The 27351-nt window shown below is 43.2% G+C and overlaps 4 protein-coding genes across 7 annotated transcripts; all 4 read left to right on the top strand.

Annotated features, from left to right (window-relative positions):
* Positions 1 to 38: 38 nt before the first annotated feature.
* LOC129601742 (uncharacterized) lies at positions 39 to 7701 on the top strand. 4 transcript variants are annotated; one of them, XR_008692276.1, is made up of 8 exons: positions 39 to 2716; positions 2785 to 2830; positions 3878 to 4009; positions 4092 to 4463; positions 4530 to 4777; positions 5198 to 5891; positions 6790 to 7002; positions 7074 to 7701. XR_008692276.1 is itself a non-coding variant. In XM_055500617.1 (6 exons), exons 4-6 carry the CDS (start codon positions 4215 to 4217, stop codon positions 6111 to 6113), a joined length of 1413 nt encoding a protein of 470 aa, XP_055356592.1. In that variant the 5' UTR covers positions 39 to 2716; positions 2785 to 2830; positions 3878 to 4009; positions 4092 to 4214; the 3' UTR covers positions 6114 to 7701. The 4 variants fall into 4 exon arrangements, 1 of the variants encoding a protein (XP_055356592.1); XR_008692275.1 differs by having other exon boundaries at positions 39 to 2707; positions 5198 to 7002; XR_008692274.1 differs by having other exon boundaries at positions 5198 to 7002.
* A 596-nt stretch (positions 7702 to 8297) lies between these two features.
* On the top strand, positions 8298 to 10239 carry LOC129601750 (uncharacterized). Its single transcript, XM_055500623.1, has 2 exons — positions 8298 to 9325; positions 9414 to 10239. The coding sequence occupies exons 1-2, from the start codon at positions 8298 to 8300 to the stop codon at positions 10237 to 10239; spliced, it is 1854 nt and encodes a 617-aa protein (XP_055356598.1).
* A 187-nt stretch (positions 10240 to 10426) lies between these two features.
* Positions 10427 to 11462, top strand: LOC129601749 (uncharacterized). Its single transcript, XM_055500622.1, has 3 exons — positions 10427 to 10983; positions 11079 to 11282; positions 11360 to 11462. The coding sequence occupies exons 1-3, from the start codon at positions 10538 to 10540 to the stop codon at positions 11460 to 11462; spliced, it is 753 nt and encodes a 250-aa protein (XP_055356597.1). The 5' UTR covers positions 10427 to 10537.
* Positions 11463 to 13863: 2401 nt separating this feature from the next.
* On the top strand, positions 13864 to 15043 carry LOC129601746 (uncharacterized). Its single transcript, XM_055500619.1, has 3 exons — positions 13864 to 14206; positions 14291 to 14404; positions 14527 to 15043. The coding sequence occupies exons 1-3, from the start codon at positions 13977 to 13979 to the stop codon at positions 15041 to 15043; spliced, it is 861 nt and encodes a 286-aa protein (XP_055356594.1). The 5' UTR covers positions 13864 to 13976.
* Positions 15044 to 27351: the final 12308 nt, after the last annotated feature.

Raw genomic sequence — 27351 nt, 5'->3', positions numbered from 1 at the left:
CAGGTGTGCAAAAGCATTAAGCTCACAGTTGTACAGATTGTACGTTTGAGCTCAGTTGCATGTTCACTGTTGATTTACTCAACAGTTAACACAGTCAGTAGACTCAGTACTCCCTAGTCATCGCAGCTGGATTGTGTTCGCAATATTCTGCATTGTTCAAAATCAATATCATATTAGTGCGTCTTTGACATTCTCCGTTTCAACTGTCGTGTGTCAGTCGGGCGATCTGCTAAACTGACCGCTTGAAAGGGAACACTAATTTTGAACTGCAATGTTTTTTTACGGAGACGACGTGAATAAGTGGAACGCCGTGGATGTCCTTATCAACGGTCAGCTGCAGCACGGCCACATCATCAACGTGGCGGCGAACCGTCTGCTCATTGATTTCGGATGTCCGGCCCGGCGCTCACAATTGGTTGAATACGGGAAAGCGAAAATTTTCCGCTACCACTATCAGTATGCGAGTACGTTCGTGGAGGTCCTGCTGCGCGGTCATCCCGACGGCGTTTGGACCTGGTACACGGGAGATAACGTCCCCGTGGACGGCTATTCCTCGGCCGACTTCGAATATGTGGAAGTGCGGCGACCGTACGTCACCGTCCGGGAACTGGTCCCTAGGAAGCAGATTCGCCTGCCGTTGGAGTGCGTAGTTTCTGAATATCTGCGCGTGAAGGAGGGGGACTTTCTCATCCGCTCGTTTCCCTTGCCACTCGCCTACCGATCCTCGTCCAGGGACTCGCAATTACTCTGGCAGATCTTCAATGGGGAAATGGCTCGACGCCACAATTTGCTGTTTACCGGGGTGCTCGGCGAGGAGATTTGCTATCTGCAGCATCGGACTGGCATCCCACTGACAAGCCTCCTAGTGGTAGGTACTTGGTAATGCCGGACGAATTTGTAACGTACACGCTTATCCCGTATACGGGATAAGCGTGTATCTGTACATTACGTAATTAATTACGGTGCATCACATTAATACATTAAGACATTGATGCATTCAATTAATACATTGCTACATTATATTAATAAATTACGTAATTAGTTACGGATTAGTACACTACCTTACATTACGTTAGCGTTAAAACATATTAGTACGTATTGACACACCAACAAATACTCACACATAGAGAGTATCTACCAAAAAGCTTGTGGAAAAGGTTGGAAATGGTACAGCGACTTCCACCGACCAGAAACGGGCCAATGAGTTTTTTTTTAAACAGCGAATATCTATTCAAATACGAGTTACAACGGGCACACGCGATTTGTATGGGTACGATCCGCGATCAGGATGGCAAAGGGGAAGTTTTTGTTTGGTACTTAGTTTGTGCTAGATAAGAACAGCAAGTCATACGTAAAAGAACAGACAACACGTACGTCACAGCACTTACATACATAAGGGAATTTTAGATTTACACGTAGTTGGGCCCATGTACATGAGAAACTACGAGGTAACATAGGCTGTACGACGGCGAACCGGAAGCGCTTTAGATTGCCATACGGCTGCAGTGACGTACACATAGCAAAATTTTCACTGTCGCGACAAACAAAAAGCCAAATAAATGCGAAAAATTTTAATCATCTCGAGAATAAATTCAAATAAATTCCACAAAATTCAGACTGGGTTTTAGTTTTACTGCTTTTAGAATCTTATTAAATACAAAGTTTTCTAAAATACCTGTCCTCTGGGGATTCATCTGAAATATTCACCGTTTCCTGTTCAAGGGATCATGGCTAATTCCTTCACACAATTTCTTCAAACAGTTATCGCCCTGGATGAATTCGAACCAGAATAACTCGCACTATTCCTGTCCCTCTATCACGATCAAAAATCCCAGGAAAAAGAAAACAGAAAAAGGTTCAACCTTAATGATATCAGCGATGAGGACTGTATTGCGTGGTTGGTAGTAATACACTTGTCTCGACCGGCATTTAGATGTGGGACGCTGATAAGAGCGTCCCGGGATGACGTCCCGTTTTTCAAAATTAATTTAAAAAATTCGTAAAAATTTCAAATGAATAGTAAAAAATTACCAGAAAATACAGGAAAATCTACAGATCGTGTTTGCTGGCAGCACCGCTGCTGGCAGGGACGACGTCCCGATTGCCAAAAATAAATAAAGAAATTTGGAAAAAATTCCTAATAACTGGAAATAAATCACGAAAAAATATCTAAAAATACGCAAGCGTTACCTGTAAGAATTGCCACTGCTGACAGTCAAGCGATTTAGAACGGCTACAAATTCCAATAAAGCATCGCAACTAGAATGTAAGACGGATGACATCGTCTATTAATTACAGCGGAAATCATGGTGCTCCAATGGCATGTTCCGCTGCTAATACCGTATAGGCATTAGCAGTAAGCATAACTTAAATGTGTGAGCACACTAATAAAAACCAAAACAAAATGTCACACGCGCAGAAAATATTCTCGCAGCATGGCTGTCTGGCGTGGTAAGGGACTTTGATCCCGTACCACTTTTTTCCTGTGGTGCGCGTGGCAAGTACACTGTGTGTGCGTGTGGTACTGGGCCATGCGGTACCGCTGCATACAGCAGCATAGCGCACTTGGCGACCCGTACATGCTCCCTTAGAAAGCGTATTAGCATAACCACCGCTACACAACGACCTGGATTTATTCGCGTTATCTGGAAGAACCCATAATTCTGCCCGCGCCTGTTCCGTGTGTACCCATCTCATCCCACCTGTTGTACGTGTTGTAAGTAGTTCGTACGCATGTTTGGCTGCTGTAACGAGTAACGAGATATTTGTGTGATCGTTCTGTAGGTGTGCAAGGCGTACTACTCGCAAGCTGACCATGTCTCTGAACAAGGTAAAGCAACCCGAAATGATTTTGTAGTGATTTACCTACTTTTTGTCCTGAAGAATTTTGTTATCGTATTTTAAATAAGACAACAGTTTTGCTGACTAATTTTATTCTTAAAAAACTATTTTCATCCAATTTTAAGCCTAAAAACTTTTTACACATAATTTAATGCAAAAAACTTTTTACGCTTATTTTAATGCGAAAAATTTTTTTAGCCTTATTTTAAACCGAAAAACTTTTTCCGCCATATTGTACACTGAGAAACTTTTTGGCCTAATTTAAAGTCGAAAAACGTTTTACACTTAATTTAATGCGAAAAAACTTTTTACGCTTATTTTAATGCGAAAAATTTTATGATCTTTATTTTTAACCGAAAAACTTTTTCCGCCATATTGTACACCGAAAAACTTTTTCGCCTAATTTAAAGTCGAAAAACTTTTTACACTTAATTTAATGCGAAAAAACTTTTTACGCTTATTTTAATGCGAAAAATTTTATGATCTTAATTTTTAACCGAAAAACTTTTCCGTCCTATTTTACACCGAAAAACTTTTTCGCCTAATTTAAAGTCGAAAAACTTTTTTCACTTAATTTAGTGCGAAAAACTTTTGACGCCTACTTTAATGCGAAAAACTTTTTAGCCTTATTTTGAAACGATAAACTTTTTCCACCCTATTTTACACCGAAAAACTTTTTTCATCTAATTTTAAGTCTGAAAACTTTTGCACTTAATTTAATGCGAAGAACTTTTTCCGCCTTATATAAACTAAAAAACTTTTCTTTTGAAATTTTAAGCTCGAATACGTTTAAGACTAATTTAATGCGTAAAAAGTTTGTACGCTTATTTTAAAGCGAAAAACTTTGCAGCCTTATTTTAATGCAAACAATTTTCAGCCTTATTTTAAAACGAAAAAACTTTTTAATCGTATTCTAAACCTAAGAATTTTATATTCTTATATCAGTGAAAAATCATTTGATATTCTGTAACCGTTTAAAGTTTTTTCCTTGAAGGTTCTTTTAATTTATTCTTGTTTTTTTTTCTTACGTTTGTAGCAATTGAACAATGAGTGGCGCAAGCTAATGACGGCTGCCCCGTATACGAGCGCCCCTTAGGGGGCGCGTAAGCTTCTGGTGATTGCAGCATCCGGGAGTGCCGATGAACGTAATCAGTTCTACGAAAATGCGGTAAGGATTTTAACGGGGTAGTTTTTAAAAAGGAAAAAAGAATAGGGGTTGACCGTTGACCAGGTGTTGTTTCTGTTTGCAGCGTGCAGTTTTGGATAGCACCCGTGATGTTGAGGACTGTGCGGCCAGCATCCAGCGAAACGCGATTCTTTGTGTGGACGCGTTAAGCGATTCAGTGACTAAAATTCAGCACGAGCTCAGCAGTATGCGTAAGGCGTTAGCGAAAGCACTGGTGGAAACTGAGAGAGCTCAGAGCAAGAGAGACATTGTTATGGCCGTTCTCCGTAAGCGTACTGCCCATCCGGAGTGGTTCTGCCGGGAAGAATACCGTGAGCCAGAGCCGTTGACCAAGAAACGAAAGGTCAACGAAGGTAAAGCTGGAGCCATAACCAGCGAGGATGGCTCAACAATGTATCCTGAACGTTTTGACAAAACTGATAACCAATTCGAAGACGTAAGTTCTATATGGTTTGGAATGGACTTATGGTGATGTTGTATCGTTGATTTTTTTCTTCTGTAGTTGGTGATGAAGCATGAAAAAGGCTTTCGAGATATGATGATTAAGAGCCTGTGCCAGGTTCCAGTTCAGAATGGGTTCAGGGAGTTGGCTTCCATGGCGGCTGACCTGAAATCAGAATTCGACACTTGTGTGCGCGAAAACCTGCTATCCGATGTCGAAGTTCCAAAACGTACCTGCATCCAGGCAATGGTGGATTGCTACGTAAACGGGTTTAAAGCCGAGGACGTGAAGAAGTTCCAGGAGGCAAAGTATGAGGCGGTGGTGTTCATAGAAGACTTGAACGCTGAATATGTGTCAGCACTAGAGGACTTGGATTCTGAGTAATAGCGATTAGTTTAAGGATAAGTAATGTTTTCGTACAAAATGTTTGAAAAAAAATAACAAACTTTGAACTAATGTACCAACGTTTATGCCAAGTAATTCTAGTCCGTTTAATCAAGATATCTGCATAATTATATTGAAAAAAAATTAACAATCAATACCATATCAAGCCAATCAAGTACAAGCTAGCAATGCTATACAGCTAGGTATATAAAAGCACTCGACGCAACGCACGAACGGCTCATTTCCAGTTTTTGTAAGTCATTTGCTTAATAAGTCACTACAATGAAGCGTAGCATTCAACTAGAAGGTTCTCCTTGTAAATATTGCAAGTGTTTTCATGACAGCGATGAAGAAGAGCAGATTGTTACGGAGGCGTGTCCCGAGTGTCAACCGGTGCCGAAGGAGGTGTTCAAGGATTTCCAACTCCCAAGAGTTTCCAAGCGCTTTCTCCACTGCTTCGATCACCAGTTGGAGGGTGTACTGAAGTGGTACGCCACGTCCCCCCGGAAGCGACTCAATTCAGCCGGAGAACCAGGCGACCTTGGTTGTGCGATGTGCACATGGAGGGATGGCGTGGAGACGGTGTATGCCGGTAATGCAGCGGACAGTCTTGAAGCTCAAGGCGCCAGGGACATCTGGACGTCGACACCACTCACCAGGAATTGGTTGCGACAGTACACCGAACCGGATGGATGCGGGCTTCCATTTTACCAGCAGGACACGATGAAGTACATCGTTTCCTTGATTACCCCCATTGACTCATATCATCTGAAGCGGGTTTCATCGGCGTTCAACTTCTACGCAGAAGAAGAAATAGCTGCTCGAGCTTCCAAACCCGAGGTCATCTTCAAAGCTTCAGATGTGGATAACTACACCAATGAAGGCATCCATCCTCCGTGCGACAGGTTGTACTGCGAAGTTCGAAATTTTAGCAAGAAGCTGTTCTGCGTAGTGTCCAACCGCACGAAATGCATCACCTTCGACATGAGGGAAAGCAACGGGGCCTACATCAATCATATGCACGACCATTTCTGCACGGTACTGCTGGTTCTGCAGGACGTTGCACCGGAGCTGCGCCTAGAGCCCTGCACGAGCCGAGCCGCTCGGCTCGGCTCGCGAGCGCTCGCTGCTCGCGAGCCCTTCGAGCGAGCAGGAGCCGTTTTGCAAATTTGCGAACGAGCTGAGCAACAGAAGAAAAATTGCGAGCGAGCCGAGCGAGCAGGATGGTCAGGTGCGAACGATCGCGAGCCTACAGGCTGACGTTGTGCGAACTGAAGGAGTTTTTGCAGTACAAAATTACATTGACGGACCAGAAAACGGTCATAAACCACCGTCACCTTCGCGCTTCGCGCGAAGGGAAACTGTTTATAAACCAAAAATGAAGTAAGTTAAGTTAATGAATTACTAACTATTGAAACTCTACTAACATTTTCTTTGATCTGTGGGCACTCGAGACTAAGTACTTGATAGTATTCCCTAGCCAACAAAAGCAGTATTTGACAGGTTTTATTAAACAGTTACCTGATTCGTAAAAACAGATACATTTCAATTTTCAAACATTCTATTTTATTTACTTCAGGCTACATAAATCAAGAAAAGCACATCCAGTTGAAAATTATAGAAAGGTATTAGCGAAAAAAATGAAATTGTTAAGAAATGGACTACCAGTATGGAGTCTCTGAACACCGTATTACAATTACTGTATTTTGTGAGTGCGAAAATTTTGATGTTACTTATTCGTGCAAAAAAATTGATACTTAAAATTTTTGCCGATCTCACGAGCGAGCCGATTTGCAAAACTAAAATTACGAGCGAGTTGAGCGAGCGGAAGCAATAGAAAATTCTAAAACGAGCGAGCCGAGCGAGCGGTGGTTTGGGCGCGAGCGAGCTGAGCGAGCAGAAAGTTTCAAAAAGCTGAAACGAGTGAGCCGAGCAGCAGTTTTGCTGCTCGTGCAGGGCTCTAGAGCCTGCGCCATATCACCGTTCGGGGAGGTTACATGAGTGTTAGGGCGATTCTGGAGACCGTGGAATGGATAAACACGCTGGAGTTGGAGGACGTCTATGTCTACGGATTCCGCCATCTTATTCCTGGATATGTGCACGCGGACATGTCGTACCTTGAGTGCGGGTGGATGAGAACGAAGAAATCGTATGTATCATTCTTTTAAGCTTTAGTCGTAGAGTGGTGCTGCGTTGTACTAATCGCTCTGTACGTTGTAGATATCTTAGGCTTAATGCTTTGTTTGCTCGTGGAGCAAACTAGCCTCACCATGTCATCCATGTCGCCGAGGAATTGCTGGATACTTTCCATTTGACCTCCAAGGATCCACTCCCCCATCTGAGGACTACGCCTCATCTACGTACGGTTTGGCGGACAATCTGCGAGTACTGGTTAACACGCCTGGACTGCCGCGGGATCGATGCAGTGGAAAGCATCATGCGCAAGGTGACATCCAACGACACGTTCTCAATCTACAGTGCACTGCGTTTTTGTGGAGACGATATGAACATTGGCTACCTCAACGAATTTCGGTACTATATGTTACGTTTACTACTAGCAGCACGCGGTATGGCTTTTCCACGTAGGATTAACTGTTTCTGTAAATTGTGTCATCAGGCACATCAAAGGTTGTTGATAGACGCAAAATCTTGTTTTGGCAAAGGAACCAGTTTACGTATGCTTGATTATGCTTTGTAACCTTTGGTTACAAACTTTGACTTCTGTTAGCTTTCTTTTTTTTTTCGCGGGTGGTGGGTAGTCCTTGTTTACGATTTGCTGTTAGTAGATAAGGCGTGTTAGAACTTGACCGATTTCATTAAAAATAACAAGTATATAAAGCTGTGAACGTCGTGCAGCGGGGTACTCAGATTTGAAAGTGTTTCTTAAGTTCATTAGCTGAGTAGACATTACAAGTTGTGTTTATTGAGCAAAAAATGGATGAGCATTCTGACAACCACGAAGAAGAAGAAGAAGAAGGCTTAGGTAGCATCCCTAGCATTTCAGAAGATAATCTACTACTTGAGCAGGTAGCAGATACTTATTCTCAGAAATGGAAAACTGCACTTGCGGTTTTTCAGTGCCGCATCGCGCCCGAGCTGTTTGATGTTCCGTTTTCACGCCTCTGTGGAGTAATAGAAAGCATTTTTGAAGAACTGCTTAACAGAACTTTGGTAGACAAAATTCAGCCTTGGTATATGGTACGGGTGCAATTATACAGCGATCATTTGCGAAAGAAGATTCCTATTTGGACACCGTTAATGCGGCGGGACGAACTAACTGTGGACCGTATCATGGCGCGCGTGGAACGGGTGATGCAAAGTTCAACAAGCTTTCGCTTGGATGAAAGCTTCAGGATTGAAGTCCAGTACACAGAAACGCCGGATGGTGGAGGTAATGACAATCTAATGATTCCTGAAAGCGTTAAAAGGCTACTGAAAAACAAGATGTCTATCGTGCGTATAAAGAACGACGATAATTTATGTTTACCACGGTCCCTAGTAACGGCTAAAGCCTTAGCAGATGAAGATGTGCAACTATATTCAACGCTACGTGACACCAGGGCACATAAGCACCCAGAAAAGCAGCATAAGGATCAGCAGACATTATTGGCGAAACAGCTGGTAATAGCTGCAGGCCTGACGGAGCGGCGCTACAGCCTGGACGACGTAGAGACTTTTCAAAAGTTACTAAGCGATTATCAAATCATAATTGTTGGACTGGAACAGCTTAACAGCATTATCTTTGCTGGCGAATTCAGGGAAAAACGCTTAATGCTATTGTATTACGCCAACCATTTTGACGTTTTAACATCTCTTCAAGGGTGGTACGAAAAAAGCAAATGGTGTTTTCATTGTAATCATGGGTACTCTCACGAAGGTGATCATCGCTGTAAATATACCTGCAAGCTTTGTTTGCGCGAGAAGTGTGAGCTCGAGGCCAACTTTGCCCGATACTGTGCGGGATGCAATCGAACGGGCTTTAGAAACAACGAGTGTTTTAACCACCACCTTGCAAAGACAGCGAAAAGCACAAACCATAACAAAAAGAAAAGCATTTGCGAAAAATTCAAGGTCTGCATAGATTGCTCGGCATTCATAAAGACGAACGTGAAACGAGGATACGGGCCAGACCATGTATGCGGCGAGATTTATTGTTCGGTTTGCCTGTGTTATGTATTGCCGGAGCACCATGACTGCTATATTAAACCCGAGAAACTTGACGACAAAGTATTAGCCAAGCACAAATCTGCTAGCTTCATGTACTTTGATTTCGAGACGTACCCCGACGGTAATGGAAAGCACGTCCCAAATTTTTGTGTAATACAAGTGCAAGAAGATGGAAAGCCCATTGAAACCCGCCAATTTCCCGAGGACATCAGCAACACTGGCAAGGACATTGCAGGCGATGTGTGTGAATTTATTTTCCAAGAAAAGCATGCTGGATTTTTTTGTTTGGCACATAACTTTAGAGGGTAAGAAATTTTTGTTCTTCTTCTGTTTCACACAACATGAAATACGTTGAAAGTATATAGCTTACGGATAAAGTGGTGGGCTTTCTAGGTTCGATGGCTATTTTATTTTGAAATGGCTGCTTCAAAAAGGTCAGGCGCCTGACGTTATTATGAAAGGTTCCCAAATCACGCACCTGCGCGATCGAGAGTTTGGCATTAACTTTCGGGATACGCTCAATTATGTTCCTTTGTCATTGGACAACTGGGCGAAATCATTCGCCGTTGAGGAAACTAAAGGTAAATTTCCACATGTCCTGAACCGACCACAATTTTGGAACACAGTTATTGACTATCCGGACATTGAAAAGTTCAACTACCGATTTATGAGCGATAAAGAAAAACATGCTTTTATGGAATTCTATAATGAAGACAAAGTTTTAAAAAGAGGATTGTATGACGTCAACAAGGAACTGGCTGACTATTGCCACCAAGACGTGACCACGCTACGTTGTTGTGCAATGCAGCTGCGCGATCTTTTTTTCAAAATTACGGATGGACTATGTATTTTTCAATCAGGTCTAACCCTTCCAAGTGTTTGTCATTATTTTTGGAGGTCCAGGCTGCTAAAGCCTTTGGAAGTTGAGGTTATTCATATGCCCAGCAACAGAATATCCTCCAATAAAGCCAATTCATGGTTACGATGTATAAGCCAGAGCCAAGGCATTGAACTGGAGCGGGAATTCAAAATTGGTGCATTATTCATTGATGGGTACCATCTAGAAAGTCGAACTGCATATGAATTTTATGGGTGCGTGCACCACGGCCATCCAATATGCACGAATCCAAGTACACGCCACCCGCATCAGGACGCCACAATGGGTGAGCGAGTTGTACGAGCGAACCGTACGGCGCGAAGAAATGTTGAAGAAGCTTAAAATCAACATTTCGAGCGTTTGGGAATGTGAATATGACAGTCGCATTAAAAACGACGCTAATTTTGCTACTGCTATAAAAAACATACGGATTATTGAACCCCTCGACCCGAGAAAAGCATTGTTCGGAGGACGAGTAAATGCCCTAGTGTTAGACTATAAGGTCAAGCCTGGAGAAAAGATAATGTACTTGGATGTTGTATCCGAATATCCATATGTCAATAAAAACAAGCGCTATCCGGTTGGCAAGCATAAAAGAATTACTAATAATTTTAAAACCTTGGATAACTATTTTGGAATTATGCATTGCAAAATATTACCGCCTCGCAACCTGATGATACCGATATTACCGGCGCATTTCGATAAATTGATTTTCACGTTATGCCGTACTTGCGCTGAAGAAAAGAATCAGCAAGTTTGCACGCACGAGGATCCAGAGCAAAGAGCTCTGACGGGGACTTGGTGCACGCTAGAACTACAAGAAGCCGTGAAAAATGGTTATGAACTAATGGAAATTCACGAAGTATGGCACTATCCCGACAGCAGAGAGCGGTTTTTTGCTGATTATATTGATCTGTTCCTGGCGCTTAAAGTGCAAGCTTCTGGCTGGCCGGCTGATATTAAAACTCCAGAACAGCAAGATGCGTTTCTGGTCCACTTTTTCCAAACGGAAGGCATCCGGTTGGACGGTTCCAAAATAAGCTGGAATCCGGGACTGCGGCAGCTCGCTAAGTTGTGCCTGAATAGGTTGGTGCTTATTATTATTTGTTTGTTTGGTGTCGATAATATACTAAAGTAGTCCCTAGTATTAGTAATAGTTATTTATGCTATGGTGTTTACAGCTTTTGGGGCCGGCTGGGAATGAGAAATAACCTTCTTAGCACAGTTTTCGTGAACACTGTGAAGGATTTTCTGCACTACTTAACGTCTTCAGAATTCGAAATCCATGATTATGACGTATTTTCGGATGACGTTGTACAAATAATGTACACGAGGAAGGATGCTATGGTTCCGACTAACCCGAAAACGAACGTGGTTCTAGCAGCGTAAGTGATAATAATTGCAATTTTAGTGCTTCATTTAAATCAGGTAAATTAGACTTGTACTTGTATTTTGCTGTCAGGTTTACAACGGCACACGCGAGATTACATTTATTGAAATTCATGCAAAGAGCGGGCGAGCGATTACTATACTTTGATACGGTAAGAGGTGAAGCATTAGCCTAAAGCATATTAAACTAGAAAAAACGGGGAAAAAAACATAGTTTTTAAATCGTAGGACAGCATTATCTTTGTTCAGCGTCCAGGTGATGAGCCTTTTGAAACCGGGTCCACTCTGGGGATGTTAAGTAATGAGCTGGCCGAGGACGACTTCATTACGCGCTTCTGTAGTACTGGTCCAAAATCTTACAGCTACGTTACGGCATCTGGGCAGGAGGTCTGTAAAATCAAAGGATTTGAAATTAATAAACTTACAGGAACGGTGTTGAATTTTGATTCGATGTTGAAAATCGCAACCCAACCTCTCCAAGATGAGACCGCCTCCGATAGCGCTCATGGTAACGTTCAGCCCGAGTCCCTTTCCGTCACATATGGTAGTACTATTCGCCGGAAGAAACGGACATATGAAATCCAAGATGTGCCTATGACAAAGCGGTTCAAAAAGACGTACGACAAACGACGCATCTTAGATGACTTTACTACTGTGCCATACGGTTACGTACCATAGCCCTTTTATCATGAACTTGAATGTTGGCATTGTGTCGTTATTGAAAGTAAAGTCCAGGGTGGTGTTGGCTTCGTCGATACTGGCGGCGGCTGATGGCCGATAGGGTAGAAAAGTGGTGACGGTTCCAAGAGTAATGCCCGATAAAATAACTACCAAAAAAAGCAATCGTAGTGACAATGCATATCGCTCGACGCTTTTCCTCAGCAGGGTCCATGGTAATGCAGGATATATAAACGGACGCAATTTAGACAACTAAGAAACAGTTAGGGAAAACGAAACGTGCAACTGAAGTTTTGTCAGTTTTGCTGCAGTTTATATAGTAGTCGATAGAACATGTCTGGATGTGAACCCGAAAATGTTCGTTTATCATCAACATCGACATCGCCACCACCACCATCGCCCGGAACAATGGATGCCATTCAGCACATTATCTGGCAAGGTGACTGGCAAGGTGGATTGCACGATAGGTTAAAAGGTTGCCTCGTGGGGAGTGTTGTTGCCAGCAGCTTTGGTCGTCTGTTCAATACACCTTCTACAGAAGTCATTTACCAACCTTGAGAGAAGTTCATGAGCGGTGTGCTGACGTGGCCAAGAATCCTTGTTATGTGCGTTGTGGGTTTAGTGGAACAGTTGCTCTGGTGGTTCTCGAAGTAACTATAGATTGCTATACAGTCGAGCGTGACTATATAGCCGATGGACTGGGTAAAGCGTTAGGATCATCCAACTACTTTGGGGGTAGTAAGCACATGGAGCGTTTATTAAAAGAGTTTCATCTGCGATGGAATGCTGCAAGCAGCGAGAGCAACTTTGCTCTTCGACGAGATGACGAAGCTTACGTTTGTGGGCCTGCAAGAAGTGCGCACGGTGGACAGGGCTCACGGGTATCACGGAGCAGTGATGGCTGCAGCGGTGGCTTTGTACTACTGCCGCGAACCTAGTTGCTTCCTCCGGAGAGAAGTCAAGAAGTGTGTAGCCATCACACATACGCATCGTTTGGGGATTGATGGAGCTGTGCTGTTTGCCTTTGGTTTACAAGAAGCGTGTAATAGCGCCCGCGCAGCTTCAGTGACGACCTTTTGAAACGGCTAGAGGATTATGCTTCAACTCGAACCACCATTTGGAGAGAACATGAAAGCTGCCAATGCATTATACGTAAACCATAGCGTACTGCGTACGCCAGCAGACATTATCCGACTGTATCCGAATGTTAGCTCGCGCGCAGCACAGGACTTTGTTCCGCTGGCTATGGTCATGGCATTCGTGGGCGGAAACCTGCAGTGGTGGTCTGGATATAACATCATGTCACCTTGGAAGCGAATGGTCCAGAGCTGCATTGCACTTGGAGGTGACACGGATGGTCGCAGCGTTCATGGCAGGCGCATTATATGGGGCGTTCTATGGACTTTCATCTGACCAACGTGAGTTTGAGGCGATGCCGAGATAACGGAAGCAAACAATGCTAGTACTTTAGCTGATGCATTGTATAAAGGGTGTCCACCCGATGACTAAAAAAAAGCAAGAATAAACATGCTGCTGTTTTAACCTATTTAGTTGGCTATAAAATGATTAGGTCGGCTCGTGTTTCTGATGTTAGTGCATAGAGTTTGCGTATTCCTGCCTCCACTTTGATTTAGTTGTCCATTATTCTGTTTGTTTGCTTTGAGTTTAAAGCGTTATCGTAGCGTGTTACCGTTATTTGTGATTATTTTCCAATTTTCGCCGCAATGGCTGCAACGCGAAGCGTAGATAGTGTATCAGGTGATAACAGTGACCTTTTGGCTGCCTTGTCGTCATCACCATCGTTGTCGACTATTCCGGCATCACTTCAGCCTGTTAGGGCATTAACTATTACTAGTACTAAGAAACGTAGGGTCACCGCGGACTCGTATAAGCCCAAAACCGATGCAGTTAGCTTAGCACGGCGTGGGTTTACCCAGGGGCAGGTTGCATTTCAGTACGAAGGCGGGCCAGTAATTAAATTTGGAGGAGAAAAATTCATTGCAATTTACTTGATGAACAACCGTTTGCGATACATTATTGGGGAGTTTGATAAAAATCAGGAGGGTCAGTGGGTTCCGAGTTTAGCGTCCAAGCATGTCGAGTTAGATGCGAAGCAGTTTGCAAAACTCATGGGTTTACAACTGTGTGGACAACTGGAAAGGTTGATCAACTATGACGAAGGCTCTACACCCATTACGGCAATGCATGATTTGGGCGGAGGTTACTTCTTTAACTGGGGATGGTAAGAAAGTCATTCAAATAACAACCTTGTGCTTTTGTTTCGATGGCACATTACTATTATATTTCTGCGGTTGCTTCTCCTCAGGCTTGACGAAGTACCCATTGCCAACATTCGGGTTTACCTTGAAGCAAACTGCCTGAAAGAACCGGGAACAAAGGTGGTCATCGGCTCACCCAGTGAGAAACGACTTGCGATGAAGTGAGTGTTGTGTTCTAGTGATAGCAACATAATAAATACCAAATTTACTTATTTTTTTGGTTGTTTCGTAACCGTTTAGCTTATTGATATTATTATGGTTGTTGTTGTTGTTGCAATTGTAGTGAAAAGAACTGGACGGCGTTCTGTGAACTTTTGGACAACGGAACCATCCTCAAGCATACGTATGAGGTGCTGAAGGGACGATCCGGGTACTTCATGCAAGTCTGCGCCGACTACCAGGATATTTTTGAGAAGCTACCGTGGCCTATGATGGAGCGCTTTTGCAAACGCCTGACGCAAGAATGCAAGCTTTGCCACCTTATGGAGGATACCTTTGCTGATCCACTGCAACCTGGAGCTCATGATGGCCATACTGCATGCCGCTACTCGGATCGTATACAACTAACGGACCGTATGCGAAGCTATGTCTGTAAGGATGTGGAAAAGACTCTGCTGGGGCTGTTTATCAAGCAACTGCCGTACCGCTACGCTGACGAAGCAGCGCACTCGCATCATAATGCGGAACGCAACTTGCTGGAGGCATACCACTTCAAGCCGGACGAATTTCTGGTAATGCACGGAGATCGACTGTGTGCTGAAATGCTGCAGCGTTTCAAGGAGCAGTTCAAACTGAACTAGTATGAATGTTTCTGTGGATGTTTGTGTGTGCCTGTTTGGTTTTTCAAGCCATCATCTTAGCTCGTTTAGGTAATTGTAATCGCTATAACAGTTTCAGTGTATTCGTAATCATTTATTACTGATGTTATTTGCAAATATTTCTAGTTCGCGTTGGCGGCCCCAAGTCGATTTGTCATTTTAATTGTTACGCGACCTCTGCAAAACCAAAGGTGTGTGCGCAGCGCACCTCCCTGATTTTGCGAGGGCTATATTGCAATTTAATTGTTAGTAGAATGCTTCAAAATTATACACGTGTTTTTGCATTGAAAAGTCATTAATAAAGTTACGAACCATCAAGTCGTTTTGAAATTGATTATCAATTCGATATAGGTTATGAATGATGTAGGAATAGGAAAAGCGACATACTGATCGCATTACTATAAAAAACATGCAGTGTTGAGCGCAGGTAGTGGACAATGGCTGTTGTAAAACAGCTCGCTGTTCGTATAGGGGCAACGGTGGTGATGACGCAGGCTGGCCGATGAGTTGCGTTTTCAAAAATTTTCAAGTGACTGACTATAATAGGCCACGGGTTTGCCGTAGGAATCGAAAACTTCAATAAATGAGGGGCACTCAACGTAGACGGCAATCCAATGTGTTCCGGGTTCGCTGGCTGGATCAGTGTTTACAATAAACGCAGCAGGTAGGTCGACCTCTGTAAGATGCTGCTGCTGTAGCTCATCTAGGGCGTAGACACCGCGAAACACCGATCTCAGCATGTGCGAAGCGGGGTTGTACTGTGACCACATGATATTCCGAATTTCCTGTTCGTTCATTGTGACGATTTTTTGTTTAATTACGACGCAAAGTCGCAAATAACCTGGCGTAAATTGGTGAATTCTATTAAATGGTCGCACGTTATCCAAGCCAGCATTTGATAGGCATTAGCTAGTGGTGTGTCAAAAGTTACTTCCAGGCCCACTGTTCCTGATCGAATTAGCGTCATGGGTCCTAAGCCTGTAGCCGTTGGCGTCAGGTCAAAAGCGAACACTGTGTATCCTTTTGCGTATGTATGACGATCCAGAATATGGGCTCCAGCTGGATGGTTTTTTTGATTCAGAACATCCAAGAAGCCGTCATAACACTTTAAATAGCGGTTGTTTGGAAAGTCACATGTAGGGTATCGTTGGGTATTGCTTCCCATCCACATTAATACAGATTTGACGAACGCGACAATGATCAAATACAAACGGATTGAGGCTTGTTGTGCCATGGAAGCGGTCCGATTGCACAAAAGCAATAAATACCACCTTAGGTAGTTGGCCGTACTTGAGGTCGGAAAATGCTATAGTTTGGGTGCCAGCAGGAATAGCACGCGCCTTTAATTCTGCGCGTTCAATGTGGTATTTGGCTGTTGTTGTTTGTTACTTTTGTGTAATAGCGTTCATGAAATCCGGTGATGGGATATAGCGTCGTACGGTTATGCGTGGATGTTTCATAAATGCCTTGTATTCTGTTGCAGCCGCCGCACCAGTATTCCATGATCGTAAATAAAATTCTGAATTGTTAAAGTATAGGCTAACGTGCACGGGGACGCCTGTGAGCAAAGGTTTTGATTGTACGCATAAGTCCGTGAAAATCTTTCCCGATAACTGAACGCTAGCACTTAAAGCAAATAGCTCCTTGCGCTTTGCTTCGCCAGTGTTCTCTGTGGCATGTTCCATCTTGCCTGGTGTGTCGAAATAAAATCCGCCGCTCGTTAGCTGGCTTTTCATGGCATCTTCAGTATAACTTGTTAGAACCTCCATTATAGCGCGATAGGGATAATAAGGTGAACAGTCAGAGATCACCTTGTTCGCCACAGTAAAATGAATTTGTTTGAACAAACTATGCACAATATAATTAACAGGCGCTACGTTATCGTTGATCTCTAGGTTCACCCATGCATTTGTGGCGTTCTTTTTCTTTATACTTAATTCACACTCAAAACACGTATCCGTGAGCGAGAGCAGACCGTTGGATGACGGCGGGATAAAGAAAGACAGGTTACCGCTTAATGGTGAGTCTTCCGGAGGCGCCGACTCTGGTCCATACTCTTGTGTCTCATAGCTGAAACGTTCCGTTAACGATGCCGGTACGGAGAACAGGTTCATGTCACTAGACATGGCCGGCTCTGAGTGGTAGCAGATATTCAGGCATTTTGTAGTTTTTTTTAGAAAATATCGGGATACTTATCAAAAGAACCGTTACTAGTACGGTGCTTTCGTCGTTTCGTGTTCTTTCTCTTTTGAATGTTTAGTAGGGCGTTTGCGTTTACTTCCGCTACCAGTTTGCTGTTTAACAGTCACGAGTTGAGGGGCTTCAGTAGAGGTTACTGCTGCGTCTGAAGGCTGAGCTGGCTCCAATATTTTCCTAGCTTTTCAGTCACCTTTTCCGCAGCACTGGTGGCTACACTTTGAGCGGCTTGCTTCGTGAGGTTGCTGACTCTAATGCTGCTCTGGCATGGGGTAGAGCACTTCGAACGAGCAGTGAATTTGGAGACGCGCGAAAACACTGTTCGGAAAAGTCTGCTAAGCCTGAACCGCTTTGTAGACCTGAACTCCGATATCTGCCTAATGGTCCATAACCAATCTGATTCTGTTCAAACAGCTCCTCAAATAGACTTGAATCAGGTTCAAGAGCACAAAGTTATGGGGCGCAGCCATGATAACAGCTAGAGCTATAACGTTTCAACGAACAGGCCTAAAATGCAGTTTCACTAATGATTTTCCCGCCTGAAATTTAAAATCTTCGTCTTCGGAGCTCAAGTTGATTTCGATGGTTTCGATGAAATTACGTACTAGTGGTACATAATGCGGTTGGTCGAATCGTTCCGTTATGAGATCAAACGGTTCTCCTTTAATAGGCATAGAACGTAAAACTTGTGCGGTTTGATCGCCTAACGCTGAAAACTCCACAATGTCCGAATAAACATACATTGTTGTGTTGTTATGTTGCATGTTGGCAGATTTACTGGACGCTACCACCATTGGTACGTCCAACGTATCAGCATTAAGCGGTTGTTTTCTTTTAAGTAGGTACCATAGATAAGGTCGAGGAGTAAAAAAAGTACTACTAGGAACTCTTCCGAATGGTTCAGTTGGCGTCCCATCTTCTTCTATCATTTCCTCAATATAGTAACGAAATTTTGAAGGAACACCGTCAAGATCTTTAAAGTCTAAAGGGTCTATATCGTGTTGAGTCTGCACAAAACCAAGTAACCCTTTCAATCGGTCATCGTTTTCGAAAACGCAGCCACAATGTCTTGAGCGTTACAGGATTATAACGTATATTGAACACTTTTGTGGTACTGTTATTTGTGCGAAGGCGTGAGGGAGTAACATTGCGACCTTTAAGTCTACCGAGTTTGGCGACTGTCGCTCAATTACGTCAATTAGCGCCTTCAATGTATATAGACCCGGTGGAATGATGATCGTATTCTGAACCGATGACAAGGAGTGTCACTGATGACATCGTACTCGTTAACAGTTAGTTCTTGCTCTTTTGGTATGTTGTAGATTGAGTTTGTATATTGCAATTCCACCAAACCCACTTCCCACCGGCCCGATAAAGAAATTGAATTTTTAGTTTTGTCTTCCACATTTGCGCACTGTTCTTGGGATACATGTCCATTGACGCATCGCTTGGTAATGTTACGTAAAACGGTGTACTATTTCCAACAACACTAGCCATTTCCGTCAGCTACTTTTGATAGCTCTTGCTCATAAACTTTCCAATTACACTGGGTCCACCGTCGGCAGGTTCCACTTCATACACAGGTACGCGATGCTTGATTACCTTATTCACTCGATATAGCTTTTTTGTGTACTTCACGTCAGCGCCTTTCTTAAAAGCTGCTTTTGCAAACGAAGACGCACTGTGTCTCCGTCCTTAAATAGCGGTACCTTAGCTTTGCTTTTGTTATTACTGTTGGACTGTAATCGCTGGAACACTAAAGCGAATTTTCTCGATTGACGTCATTCGGCGCCAATCCATGCGCCGTGTGAGGTGTGCTGTTGTAGCTGTGAATAATGTCCTGTAACTTGTCATAATATTTTACACTCCCATCACGAGCGGTTATCAGTCGCATGAGACGCTCTCGTAACGTTCGGATGAATCGTTCTGCCATGTTAGCTTTAATTTCACAGTTCTCTTCAGAAAACATAACGACGCCGTTCTGTTTCATGTAGTCTTGAACTGGTTTGTTGTAAAATTCACGCCCTGTGAACGAATAATACAGTTAGTTTGCGACGCTTACGACGGTTCATCCTATGTGTGTGTGTGTGTGTGTGTGTGTACCTCTATCCACTTGTAAATACATAGGTGGTCCATACAAACGAGAAAAGGCTTTCTCCAGGGCAGGAAGAACGTATTCACTGCTTTTTTTTGTCAGCATTTCGCATGCTACTTTTGGAAAAACTGTCCACAACAACCAGCAGAAATTTTTTATGTTTATTCTGCTTTGCGTAACGGGACACATCCATCAGGTCAGCCATGTATTGTTCACCGAACTGTATTGAAACTACCGGATTTCTGCGGAATTTCCGCCGAGACGGCTTATGTAAATTGTAGGCGTCAATTCCTTGCAGAAGCTTTAGGGCTTTGTCATGCTGATTAAGTTCGCTTGACACGGTTTGATGCTTCCGGAATCGTTCCACTCCCAGGCTTGCCACTTGCGCCGCACTCACGTACTCCGCTTCCCATCTTTAGTTAGGTCAACTTGGACACTGACGTCAACTTTGTTTTGTTTTGACCAAAGCTATTGTCTTTACTGACGTTTGAGTCTTCCGAATCTTTATCCCAGCACAGCATGATGAAATAAAGGTCAGCTTCATACCTCTCCAAAGTTCAGACTGACTGGTATGCACCCCGCCATGCCTGCTATTCTTAAATAACTAACCACTTTAAGCGCTTGTGTTGCTGAAGTTTTCTTTTTCCAAAGCCCAGCTGTGGATCATCATATTTATTTTCAACTGCGTAATAATCTACCCGATCTCGATTTCTTAAATTATGTATTTTGTTTAACGTTGTTTGAAGTCGTTTTCTTGATTTTGGATGGCCGATTTTGCTTGGCGTGATCATGTCCTCATACACTTTCCGTTTTCCTTGTGACCTTGAAAGGGAACTTGCAGGCGTTGCGTACTGGCTGTTTTCACCGCTTAACGGCTGTTCGCGCACCGGTGTACCGGTACCTGCTTTGCCAAATATACTGGCGGCATGCTGTTTTAAAAGTGACTGTTTTCGTCGAGCTGAAGTCCTTTTTACCATCTGCTTAAATATAGGTTTCGGTTTACGAATTTTTTCAAAGGCTGGGATCCTGGGACATTAGGGTTGGTTTGGCTACCGCTCGTATCATCTAAAGCACGGCCGCAGCGCTAAAACCGCTGCAGACTAGATGAAAGTAATTGTGCTTTCTGATATTCCGATAGGCTTTTGTTAGCCAAAGTTTCCGTTGTCAGCTGTTCTAGAGAAAGTTTGGAAGCTTCTGGGGTACTTGGTTTAGTGCTAGCTCAACCTCCGTGCGCCGTTTCTCCGCTTGCCGTTTTGGTATTAGCATATAGGTTTCCATGTTTTTTTTATATGTATTGGTGGTTTGCTGTCACTGCGCTTATAACGGCTGATGCTAGTAATGGTAATAGAGCGGGTAAGAATCCTCCTCGTTGTAATAGTATACGTTTTTTCCTTGAAGTGATACACTTGGAGATGCTAGAAGCTTTATGGGAGTCTTGCACCTTTACACGCTGTCAGCTGATGAGGCTTTGGGGACTCGTCCTTTAATAAGGTTCAAGGCAAGCTCTTGAATACCCCTTATATGGTGTTTATCGCAACACTGCTTCAACAGTGCTCTTCGTTGCTTAGGCTTTGCCCGGTTAAGGGTAAGCAAAACGGACAATCTCCTTCGCTTTACTTGCCATTTTTGGGCTCAGTGATGGCAGATGATCAGTATAAATTCTCATTGTCTCTTTAAGAAACAAATGCGATCGCAGCCTTAAATAAGATGGACAAGCTGGGGTAAGGTCAATTAATAGCGGTTGATAGTTTTCCGACGTGCAAGCCGCGTACGCTTATGTGCAAGGCACTTTAGTTTTGTTTGACGTTGTAAGATATCGATCTGGCCAAGGTCCCGAGCATTCTTAAACAGCACCATATACTGACAATTTAGTGTTATATCACGCATCGCTTTTCCTTGTTTGTACAGGTTTTGGGTAATATAAATAACGCTCAGGTTTTTATGGTGAATTCCTTGCGTGAACAGATTACTGGCCTGCTCATTTTTTGCCATCTCGTGTGCCAAATCATCCACAATCAGTAAATTTGTCACCTCCTTATCGAAAAAATCCTCGTCCGAAAAAAGGTCACTCAGTCCTTTCACAAACTCTGTTTCTGGACACTGAACTTTCAAAGCATCGTATCCATTCTGCCACTGATTGTATGCATATACCACTCTTCTCGGAGTCGAAGTCATCATTTCTTTTCGTTGCTCGATAAGGCGGAAGACAAAGACGATTTTCCAACCATTGTAGGACCGCAAATCATCATTCCAAAAGGAGTTACGAGTTTTGGCTGACTTTCCAGCTCCACGAAATTGTTTTGAATTACTGCTGTCATGGCGGCATCAATAAAAAATATAGTCGCAGTTGGTAAACTGAATTGTGGCTTTGATCTTCAAGATATTGCAGACCTTCTCCAGATTCCGTACGATCCCAACATTTTTTCAGGACTTACTATTCGCCGAATGCGTCCATACAAAAGTCACTGTCAACTATACAGCAATGGTCGGATTACAGTAAACGGAGCTGTTACCGAGCGTAATGCTGAAGAGCTTCTCGAACTCTATTGTAACGATATGCACATGTTAGGCTATACCGATGCGTACGTTACGGACTTCGAAATAGTTAATGTAGTAGCGTCTTATGACATGTATAGACCATTGAAACTAGATGACGTGTTTAAAAAGCTGCACTGCTACCGCCCATGTTATGAACCTGAACTGTTTCCTGGTCTAAGCGTCCATCTACCGGAAGCAACTTGTGTAATTTTTACCTCTGGTAAAGTTAATATTTTGGGTGCAAAGTCGGAATTGGCTGTGCGTACTACGGCAGCCGAACTTCGCTTGCTACTGTTTTAATGTTCACATGAATCTTATCAAAGTTCATTTTCATTTTTTTTTGACTAAGTCTTCTCCGCTTTAATAGACCACTGCTCTGCCATAAACTAATAAACATACGAAAAACGATATTCTTTTTTAAACAAAACCGTCAGTTTTAACATCAGTTTTCTTGCGGCGGGCGATCTGGTCTGCAGGACGTTCCGCTATGCCAGTCATGCTCAGCTTGTGGGTCGTCATGCGGCTCCCAGTTTTCTAACTCTAGTCCACAATGAATACACTTCACTAGGTCACGCAATCCCGTGTAAAAGAAGCCGGCTCTCGCAAAACGCGCCGCTGACGGTGTACGCAGTGTCCAGTTCCGTGTTGAAACGAGTGCAGACGGTATACGAACCGTCTGAATTCATGTTGCAGCCGATAGCCTGCTGCAGCACGCCCAGGAGTCGCTGTGTCCGTTCTTCTGGTAGGCGCTCCCGGGGATCCAACCAAACCAAAGTGTATCCACTCAAAGCGCCCAATGGTAGACGATATGGCCTATCCGCCGCAGGCGCTGAAGTCGACGTAGTTGCTGGTTCTGGCCGTAGCGGTGGTTGTGGCGGAGTTGGCGTGGCTGGTGACGCTCCGGTTCCAGCGCTTGGTACTGAAACTGAGTCCGGTACTTGCGGTGGAACAGATCTTGTTGAGCTTACTGGAGAATCTTGCAATTCGCCATCTTCAACCAGAAGAGAGTCTCCACTATCGTAGTCTTCGTTGACTTCAGACATTTTTACACTGCCGTACTAACCGCTTGCATGTTTCTCGGTTTATATACCGGCCATCGGAATGGTAGCGTTAGGGTCACCTTTATAGGATCGATACCGTTCAAGGATCATTTCCACCATGACTGATAACCAGCCCGACGCGATACTATTTTACAGCAGTACTGTGCGACCTGCATGACTTTCCCAACATACAGGCCTAGGTCAGAGTCACCGTTCACAGGTCGGGGTAGCGGAAGCCGATAGCGACCTCTCAAAAACTGTGGCTCCCACCAGCTTGAACAATTCGGGTTAACTGGTAGGCTAGAAAAAATCTTCTGGCTTCTTAGGCTTGGGGACTTCATACCCCACGTGGAGAATTTTGCATAACCAGCCATCGACCATGATGTTCATACCCGGTGCCAAATCTAAACAATTGTTTTTTTTATTTGACTTTCATACGACCTCTGTTTTATATTTGTTTTACCGTGAATTTCCTTCACAACGTCCCTGACAAACATCTCAGTGTCACTATTGGTTGAATTATCACTTGCCAAACCGCCGAACACCGATGAAGCACACAGGAGGAAAACAATCGTCTTGAACTCCATGGTTGTTTTAATACAAAAAAACGACGTTCTAGAAACTTGCAGGTCGTTCCTTATACTCTGAAACTTGAACTCCTAAGGCCTTAAATAGACTTTACATCAGTCGTATCGGTCTCTAGTGCTATCTTAATTTCTTCCAAGAAGCCGTGCAGTATTTGATACAGCATATACTGGTCGTAACTCATAAAGTGGATGGAGAACCCATGAGCGTTGACTAATGCCATTCTTGAACAGTAGATTCGTACTCTATTTCCAATGTCCATGGTGAACCCGGTTGTGTGTCTTTAAATTTTTAACTGTTTTGGACTTTTTAATAATTCATGGATGTCGTATGCTTCTGCAGCACCAAACGTCCAAGAACACTCGCCCTGCGTGTTCGTCCACAAGTTGCAACTGCTTAAAATGACCGCCCTTGCAGGTTATGATATTAACTTTTGTGCCGCGTTTCAAGTCCCAGCTCAGTTCGCATTCTCCTGATTTAACGGTTTAATCACCGCTCCGTACATTATATCTGATGTACGTCCATTGTGTATGCTACCGTTCATTTTGTTTTGCAGTTTAAGATATTCTCTGAATAACGATATTTTTCTGTACTATATACAACAACCACCTTAAATAGATTTTATTCAATATTCCATCAATAACAGCTAGCCAGCACACGCTTCAGTTATTTCGCGCTCATACGCCTGTAGAATGTTACACAACTTCTTTTGGGCCAATAAAGGCAGCTCCAGCACCATCTCTGGATGATTTAACAATAACTTTGAGCAGTATGTTGTAGTTTCACTTCCATGTCCCAGCTTAATCCTTCGACGGACTTCAGCCGGATGGATGTCTTTCGCGGAGTCAACGCTTCGTGTAGTTTCTTTGCCTCCATCGGTAGGGATGGATGAATATTAACCGCTCTCCTGTTGACCTTCAATCTCCATCCAATCAAACTTCCCTTGAACGTTATCACGTTGGCCTTTACATTTCCAGCCAAACTCCACTGCAGTTGGCTATAGGAACCTGCAAAAGGCAAAATCTCGGCCTCGTACATTACCGCTAATGTGTTGTCGTACATCTGCGCCATGGTACTGACATGCTTCATGGTAGCCACAGTTGCAAACATTTCAGCTTTTATATACCAGTTACAACAAAGATAGTATCTGCCATTTCCGGTCAGCAGTTCTCAAACATGGTATATAAAGCCCAATATTTCCAACAGCAGAAATCAGTCGTCTACCGTTCTTGAACCAACTTTGGTGTATAAAGTGGTTCAGAGTTGTTCGGTGCCAGTTGGATATTATGGCCCTAGCGACCTTGTCTCGCCCGCCATTCCCCGTCAGTATTGCTTGGATATTTTAGATCAGTTCAAAATGGATTGACCAAATCCTTTGGACTGACTACGATTACCATACAGGACCGTCAGCGCCGTGACCTTTTGGGCTCCATATTTTTACTGACCTGAGCAGGGTTCATACTATGACCCTGCAGAGTTTACACTTGTTTATTTGTTCATATATACGGTATTGCTCTGTAATCGTGGTTGAGTTAAACTGGATTGATCGAATCCATGTAGCTTACTACGACTATTGAGCAGGACCGAAACCAGTTCAGTTAGAACTGCTTTGAAACGAATTTGATCACATATCTAACCTGTTACAATCCGTAATTCCCGTTACACTTTTTGTGAGAGTTGTACATTGCGCTGATAGTAATGGACATCACCGTAATTTCTACTGGTCATTTCCATTGACTAGCTCCCTGTTCACCTCAATGCGATTCAGAACTCAGGGTATAGGCTTTATAACTATGTCGAAGGTCTGTAGTAGAGCCATAATGATGGACACATTACAAGATTGGTCATATCCATCATTATTATTGGTTCTTTGTACGTCCTGCAATATTTTTGAATGTTTGACAGGCTTTTATGAGAGTTGATACGTAGCGCTGGTAGTAATGGAAATTACCTCAATTATAATTGGTCATTTCCATAGCCACCAGTTCCATGTACACCTCTATGTGAATTCGAATTTGAAAAGTATTGGCTTTGCAACTATGGGGAGGACGTGTACCACGGAACTTCAGCAATAGACGTTACCATATCTTGGTCATGTCCAATGCTGCTTGTTCCTTGTACGTCCTGTAACAACATTGAAGTCTGACTAGCTTCCGTGAAAGCTGATACATAACGCTGGTAGTAATGCAACTGCTCTTAATTGTATTGGTCAGATCCGTCGTTGCCGGTTCCCTTTTGCGCATAGTGCGTTGTGGATTTCAGTAAGTAATCAAATAGATGCAAAACTTTAATCAACTTTCACCAGAACATGTTGTGGCTTACTAAACTAAACACTTTTATAGGATAAGGTCTAGTTCAACTTCTGGTAGCTTAAATTAAGACAGATGATTGAACGATTACATATAACACGACACAGCAGCAGTTAAAACAACAAAATGATACATGGATATAGAACTGTGTGATCACATTTGTGTAACAAATTTTACACAGCTTTTCGTCTTTCAATTCGGTCAGATGATCTGCTGGAGAACGTAAGAAGATTCGTCGCCGCTCTCTTACTGCCCGTAGATGTTCCTCGCTATTACCCTTCATTCTTGCATTTCTGTTAATACCACAAAACTGATTAACCGTTCAGCAATGCAGGGCTACTATTGAAGACAATAACCTTTCACGCCTTTCGCTATCCCGGCAACCCTGTTCAAGCCAAGGAACAGACCAGGAAACCCCAGCTCTGACTGGGCCATGATTCTCACTCGGACGCCGGCGTAAGGCTTCCATCACGTGCTCCCAACTATAGAACTGTAAAGCTTGTAGAATTTTTTCTTCTTCGGCCGCATTGTCTGGCCACAACAGACGTCTTCATCTACAATATCGAAAGCTTAGTTGTAATACGGTATTTATTCTTTTACTGCCAATCTAACCTTCTTTAGATGCATTTCTATATTTGTTCTGTTTCTTCTGCTGAATCGTATTTATAAAACTTTCCCCTTCTGCTCCATCAAATACGGACACTGCGGTCTTAAGGCAGCATGAATCTCCCAAGGGTCTTCATTTTCTCTCCAGCAATCTCTTCCCATGCCACAGTAAAAACAGCGTGTCAGTATACAATAGTTTATAAAATAAAAACCCGCTGCAGCCATTTCTTGTGGATGTTGATGTGGACTGCTTGGCCAACGAGCAAAAGTAGCGAAGCGGCTTTCATAGGATTGCATTTTTGGGCAGTAAACCTTGGTAATGATGTCCTTGCTGTACTCCTCGAATCCAGCAAATTCCTCCTCACTAGCCTCTCCATCATAAACGTCTGCGTCCGCTTCGGTGTCACTACAGCTGGTAACTTCACTTTCTGATCTCGACATTTTACAATCCGGAAAATAAATTTTATGTGTTGCAGCCGGTGTACCCTTTATGTTCCGTGCACTAATAGTTCCAAGACAATAACTACACGTAATTAAGTCCTCATAACCAGTACATTCAAAGCCAGCCTTAGCCAGTTCCAAAGGGTCCAAGATGAATACCCCCATTCAAGGAACGATAATATACGATTGTACAAGTCCATCAGCTAGTAATTAACTTTCCGTCAGTTCCTATTTTGGCTATAAATACCACCGTTGCATTCAAGCTTTCATGTTCAAACACGTTCTCTATTTAACACATATTTACCCTATTTTTACGAATTTTCTAGGTCATTAGGAATTTTTTCAGAATTTTCTAAATTATTTTGAAAAACGGGACGTCATCCGGGACGCTCTTATCAGCGTCCCACATCTAAATGCCGGTCGAGACAAGGTATATTACTACTGTGGTTCAGATTCCACCGCGAGGATATCGATGAGTTG

The sequence above is a fragment of the Paramacrobiotus metropolitanus genome, unplaced genomic scaffold (assembly GCF_019649055.1).
Source record: "Paramacrobiotus metropolitanus isolate TYO unplaced genomic scaffold, Prichtersi_v1.0 Parri_scaffold0000271, whole genome shotgun sequence".
NCBI lineage: Eukaryota > Metazoa > Tardigrada > Eutardigrada > Parachela > Macrobiotidae > Paramacrobiotus > Paramacrobiotus metropolitanus.
The sequence above is the reverse complement of the archived record's forward strand: the minus strand, read 5'-3'. Positions and strand labels throughout refer to the sequence as shown.

What these genes read in the sequence shown, in the direction of transcription:
- LOC129601742 (XM_055500617.1), top strand. Translation starts at nt 4,215, where the DNA reads ATGCGTAAGGCGTTAGCGAAAGCACTGGTGGAAACTGAGAGAGCTCAG. An exon ending in CTGATAACCAATTCGAAGAC is followed by an intron (nt 4,464 to 4,529) that starts GTAAGTTCTATA and finishes TTTCTTCTGTAG; the next exon opens with TTGGTGATGAAGCATGAAAA. An exon ending in AAGAAGTTCCAGGAGGCAAA is followed by an intron (nt 4,778 to 5,197) that starts GTATGAGGCGGT and finishes TTTTCATGACAG; the next exon opens with CGATGAAGAAGAGCAGATTG.
- LOC129601750 (XM_055500623.1), top strand. Translation starts at nt 8,298, where the DNA reads ATGTCTATCGTGCGTATAAAGAACGACGATAATTTATGTTTACCACGG. An exon ending in TTGGCACATAACTTTAGAGG is followed by an intron (nt 9,326 to 9,413) that starts GTAAGAAATTTT and finishes TGGGCTTTCTAG; the next exon opens with GTTCGATGGCTATTTTATTT.
- LOC129601749 (XM_055500622.1), top strand. Translation starts at nt 10,538, where the DNA reads ATGCATTGCAAAATATTACCGCCTCGCAACCTGATGATACCGATATTA. An exon ending in GCTAAGTTGTGCCTGAATAG is followed by an intron (nt 10,984 to 11,078) that starts GTTGGTGCTTAT and finishes TGGTGTTTACAG; the next exon opens with CTTTTGGGGCCGGCTGGGAA. An exon ending in ACGAACGTGGTTCTAGCAGC is followed by an intron (nt 11,283 to 11,359) that starts GTAAGTGATAAT and finishes TTTTGCTGTCAG; the next exon opens with GTTTACAACGGCACACGCGA.
- LOC129601746 (XM_055500619.1), top strand. Translation starts at nt 13,977, where the DNA reads ATGAACAACCGTTTGCGATACATTATTGGGGAGTTTGATAAAAATCAG. An exon ending in TACTTCTTTAACTGGGGATG is followed by an intron (nt 14,207 to 14,290) that starts GTAAGAAAGTCA and finishes GCTTCTCCTCAG; the next exon opens with GCTTGACGAAGTACCCATTG. An exon ending in GAGAAACGACTTGCGATGAA is followed by an intron (nt 14,405 to 14,526) that starts GTGAGTGTTGTG and finishes TTGCAATTGTAG; the next exon opens with TGAAAAGAACTGGACGGCGT.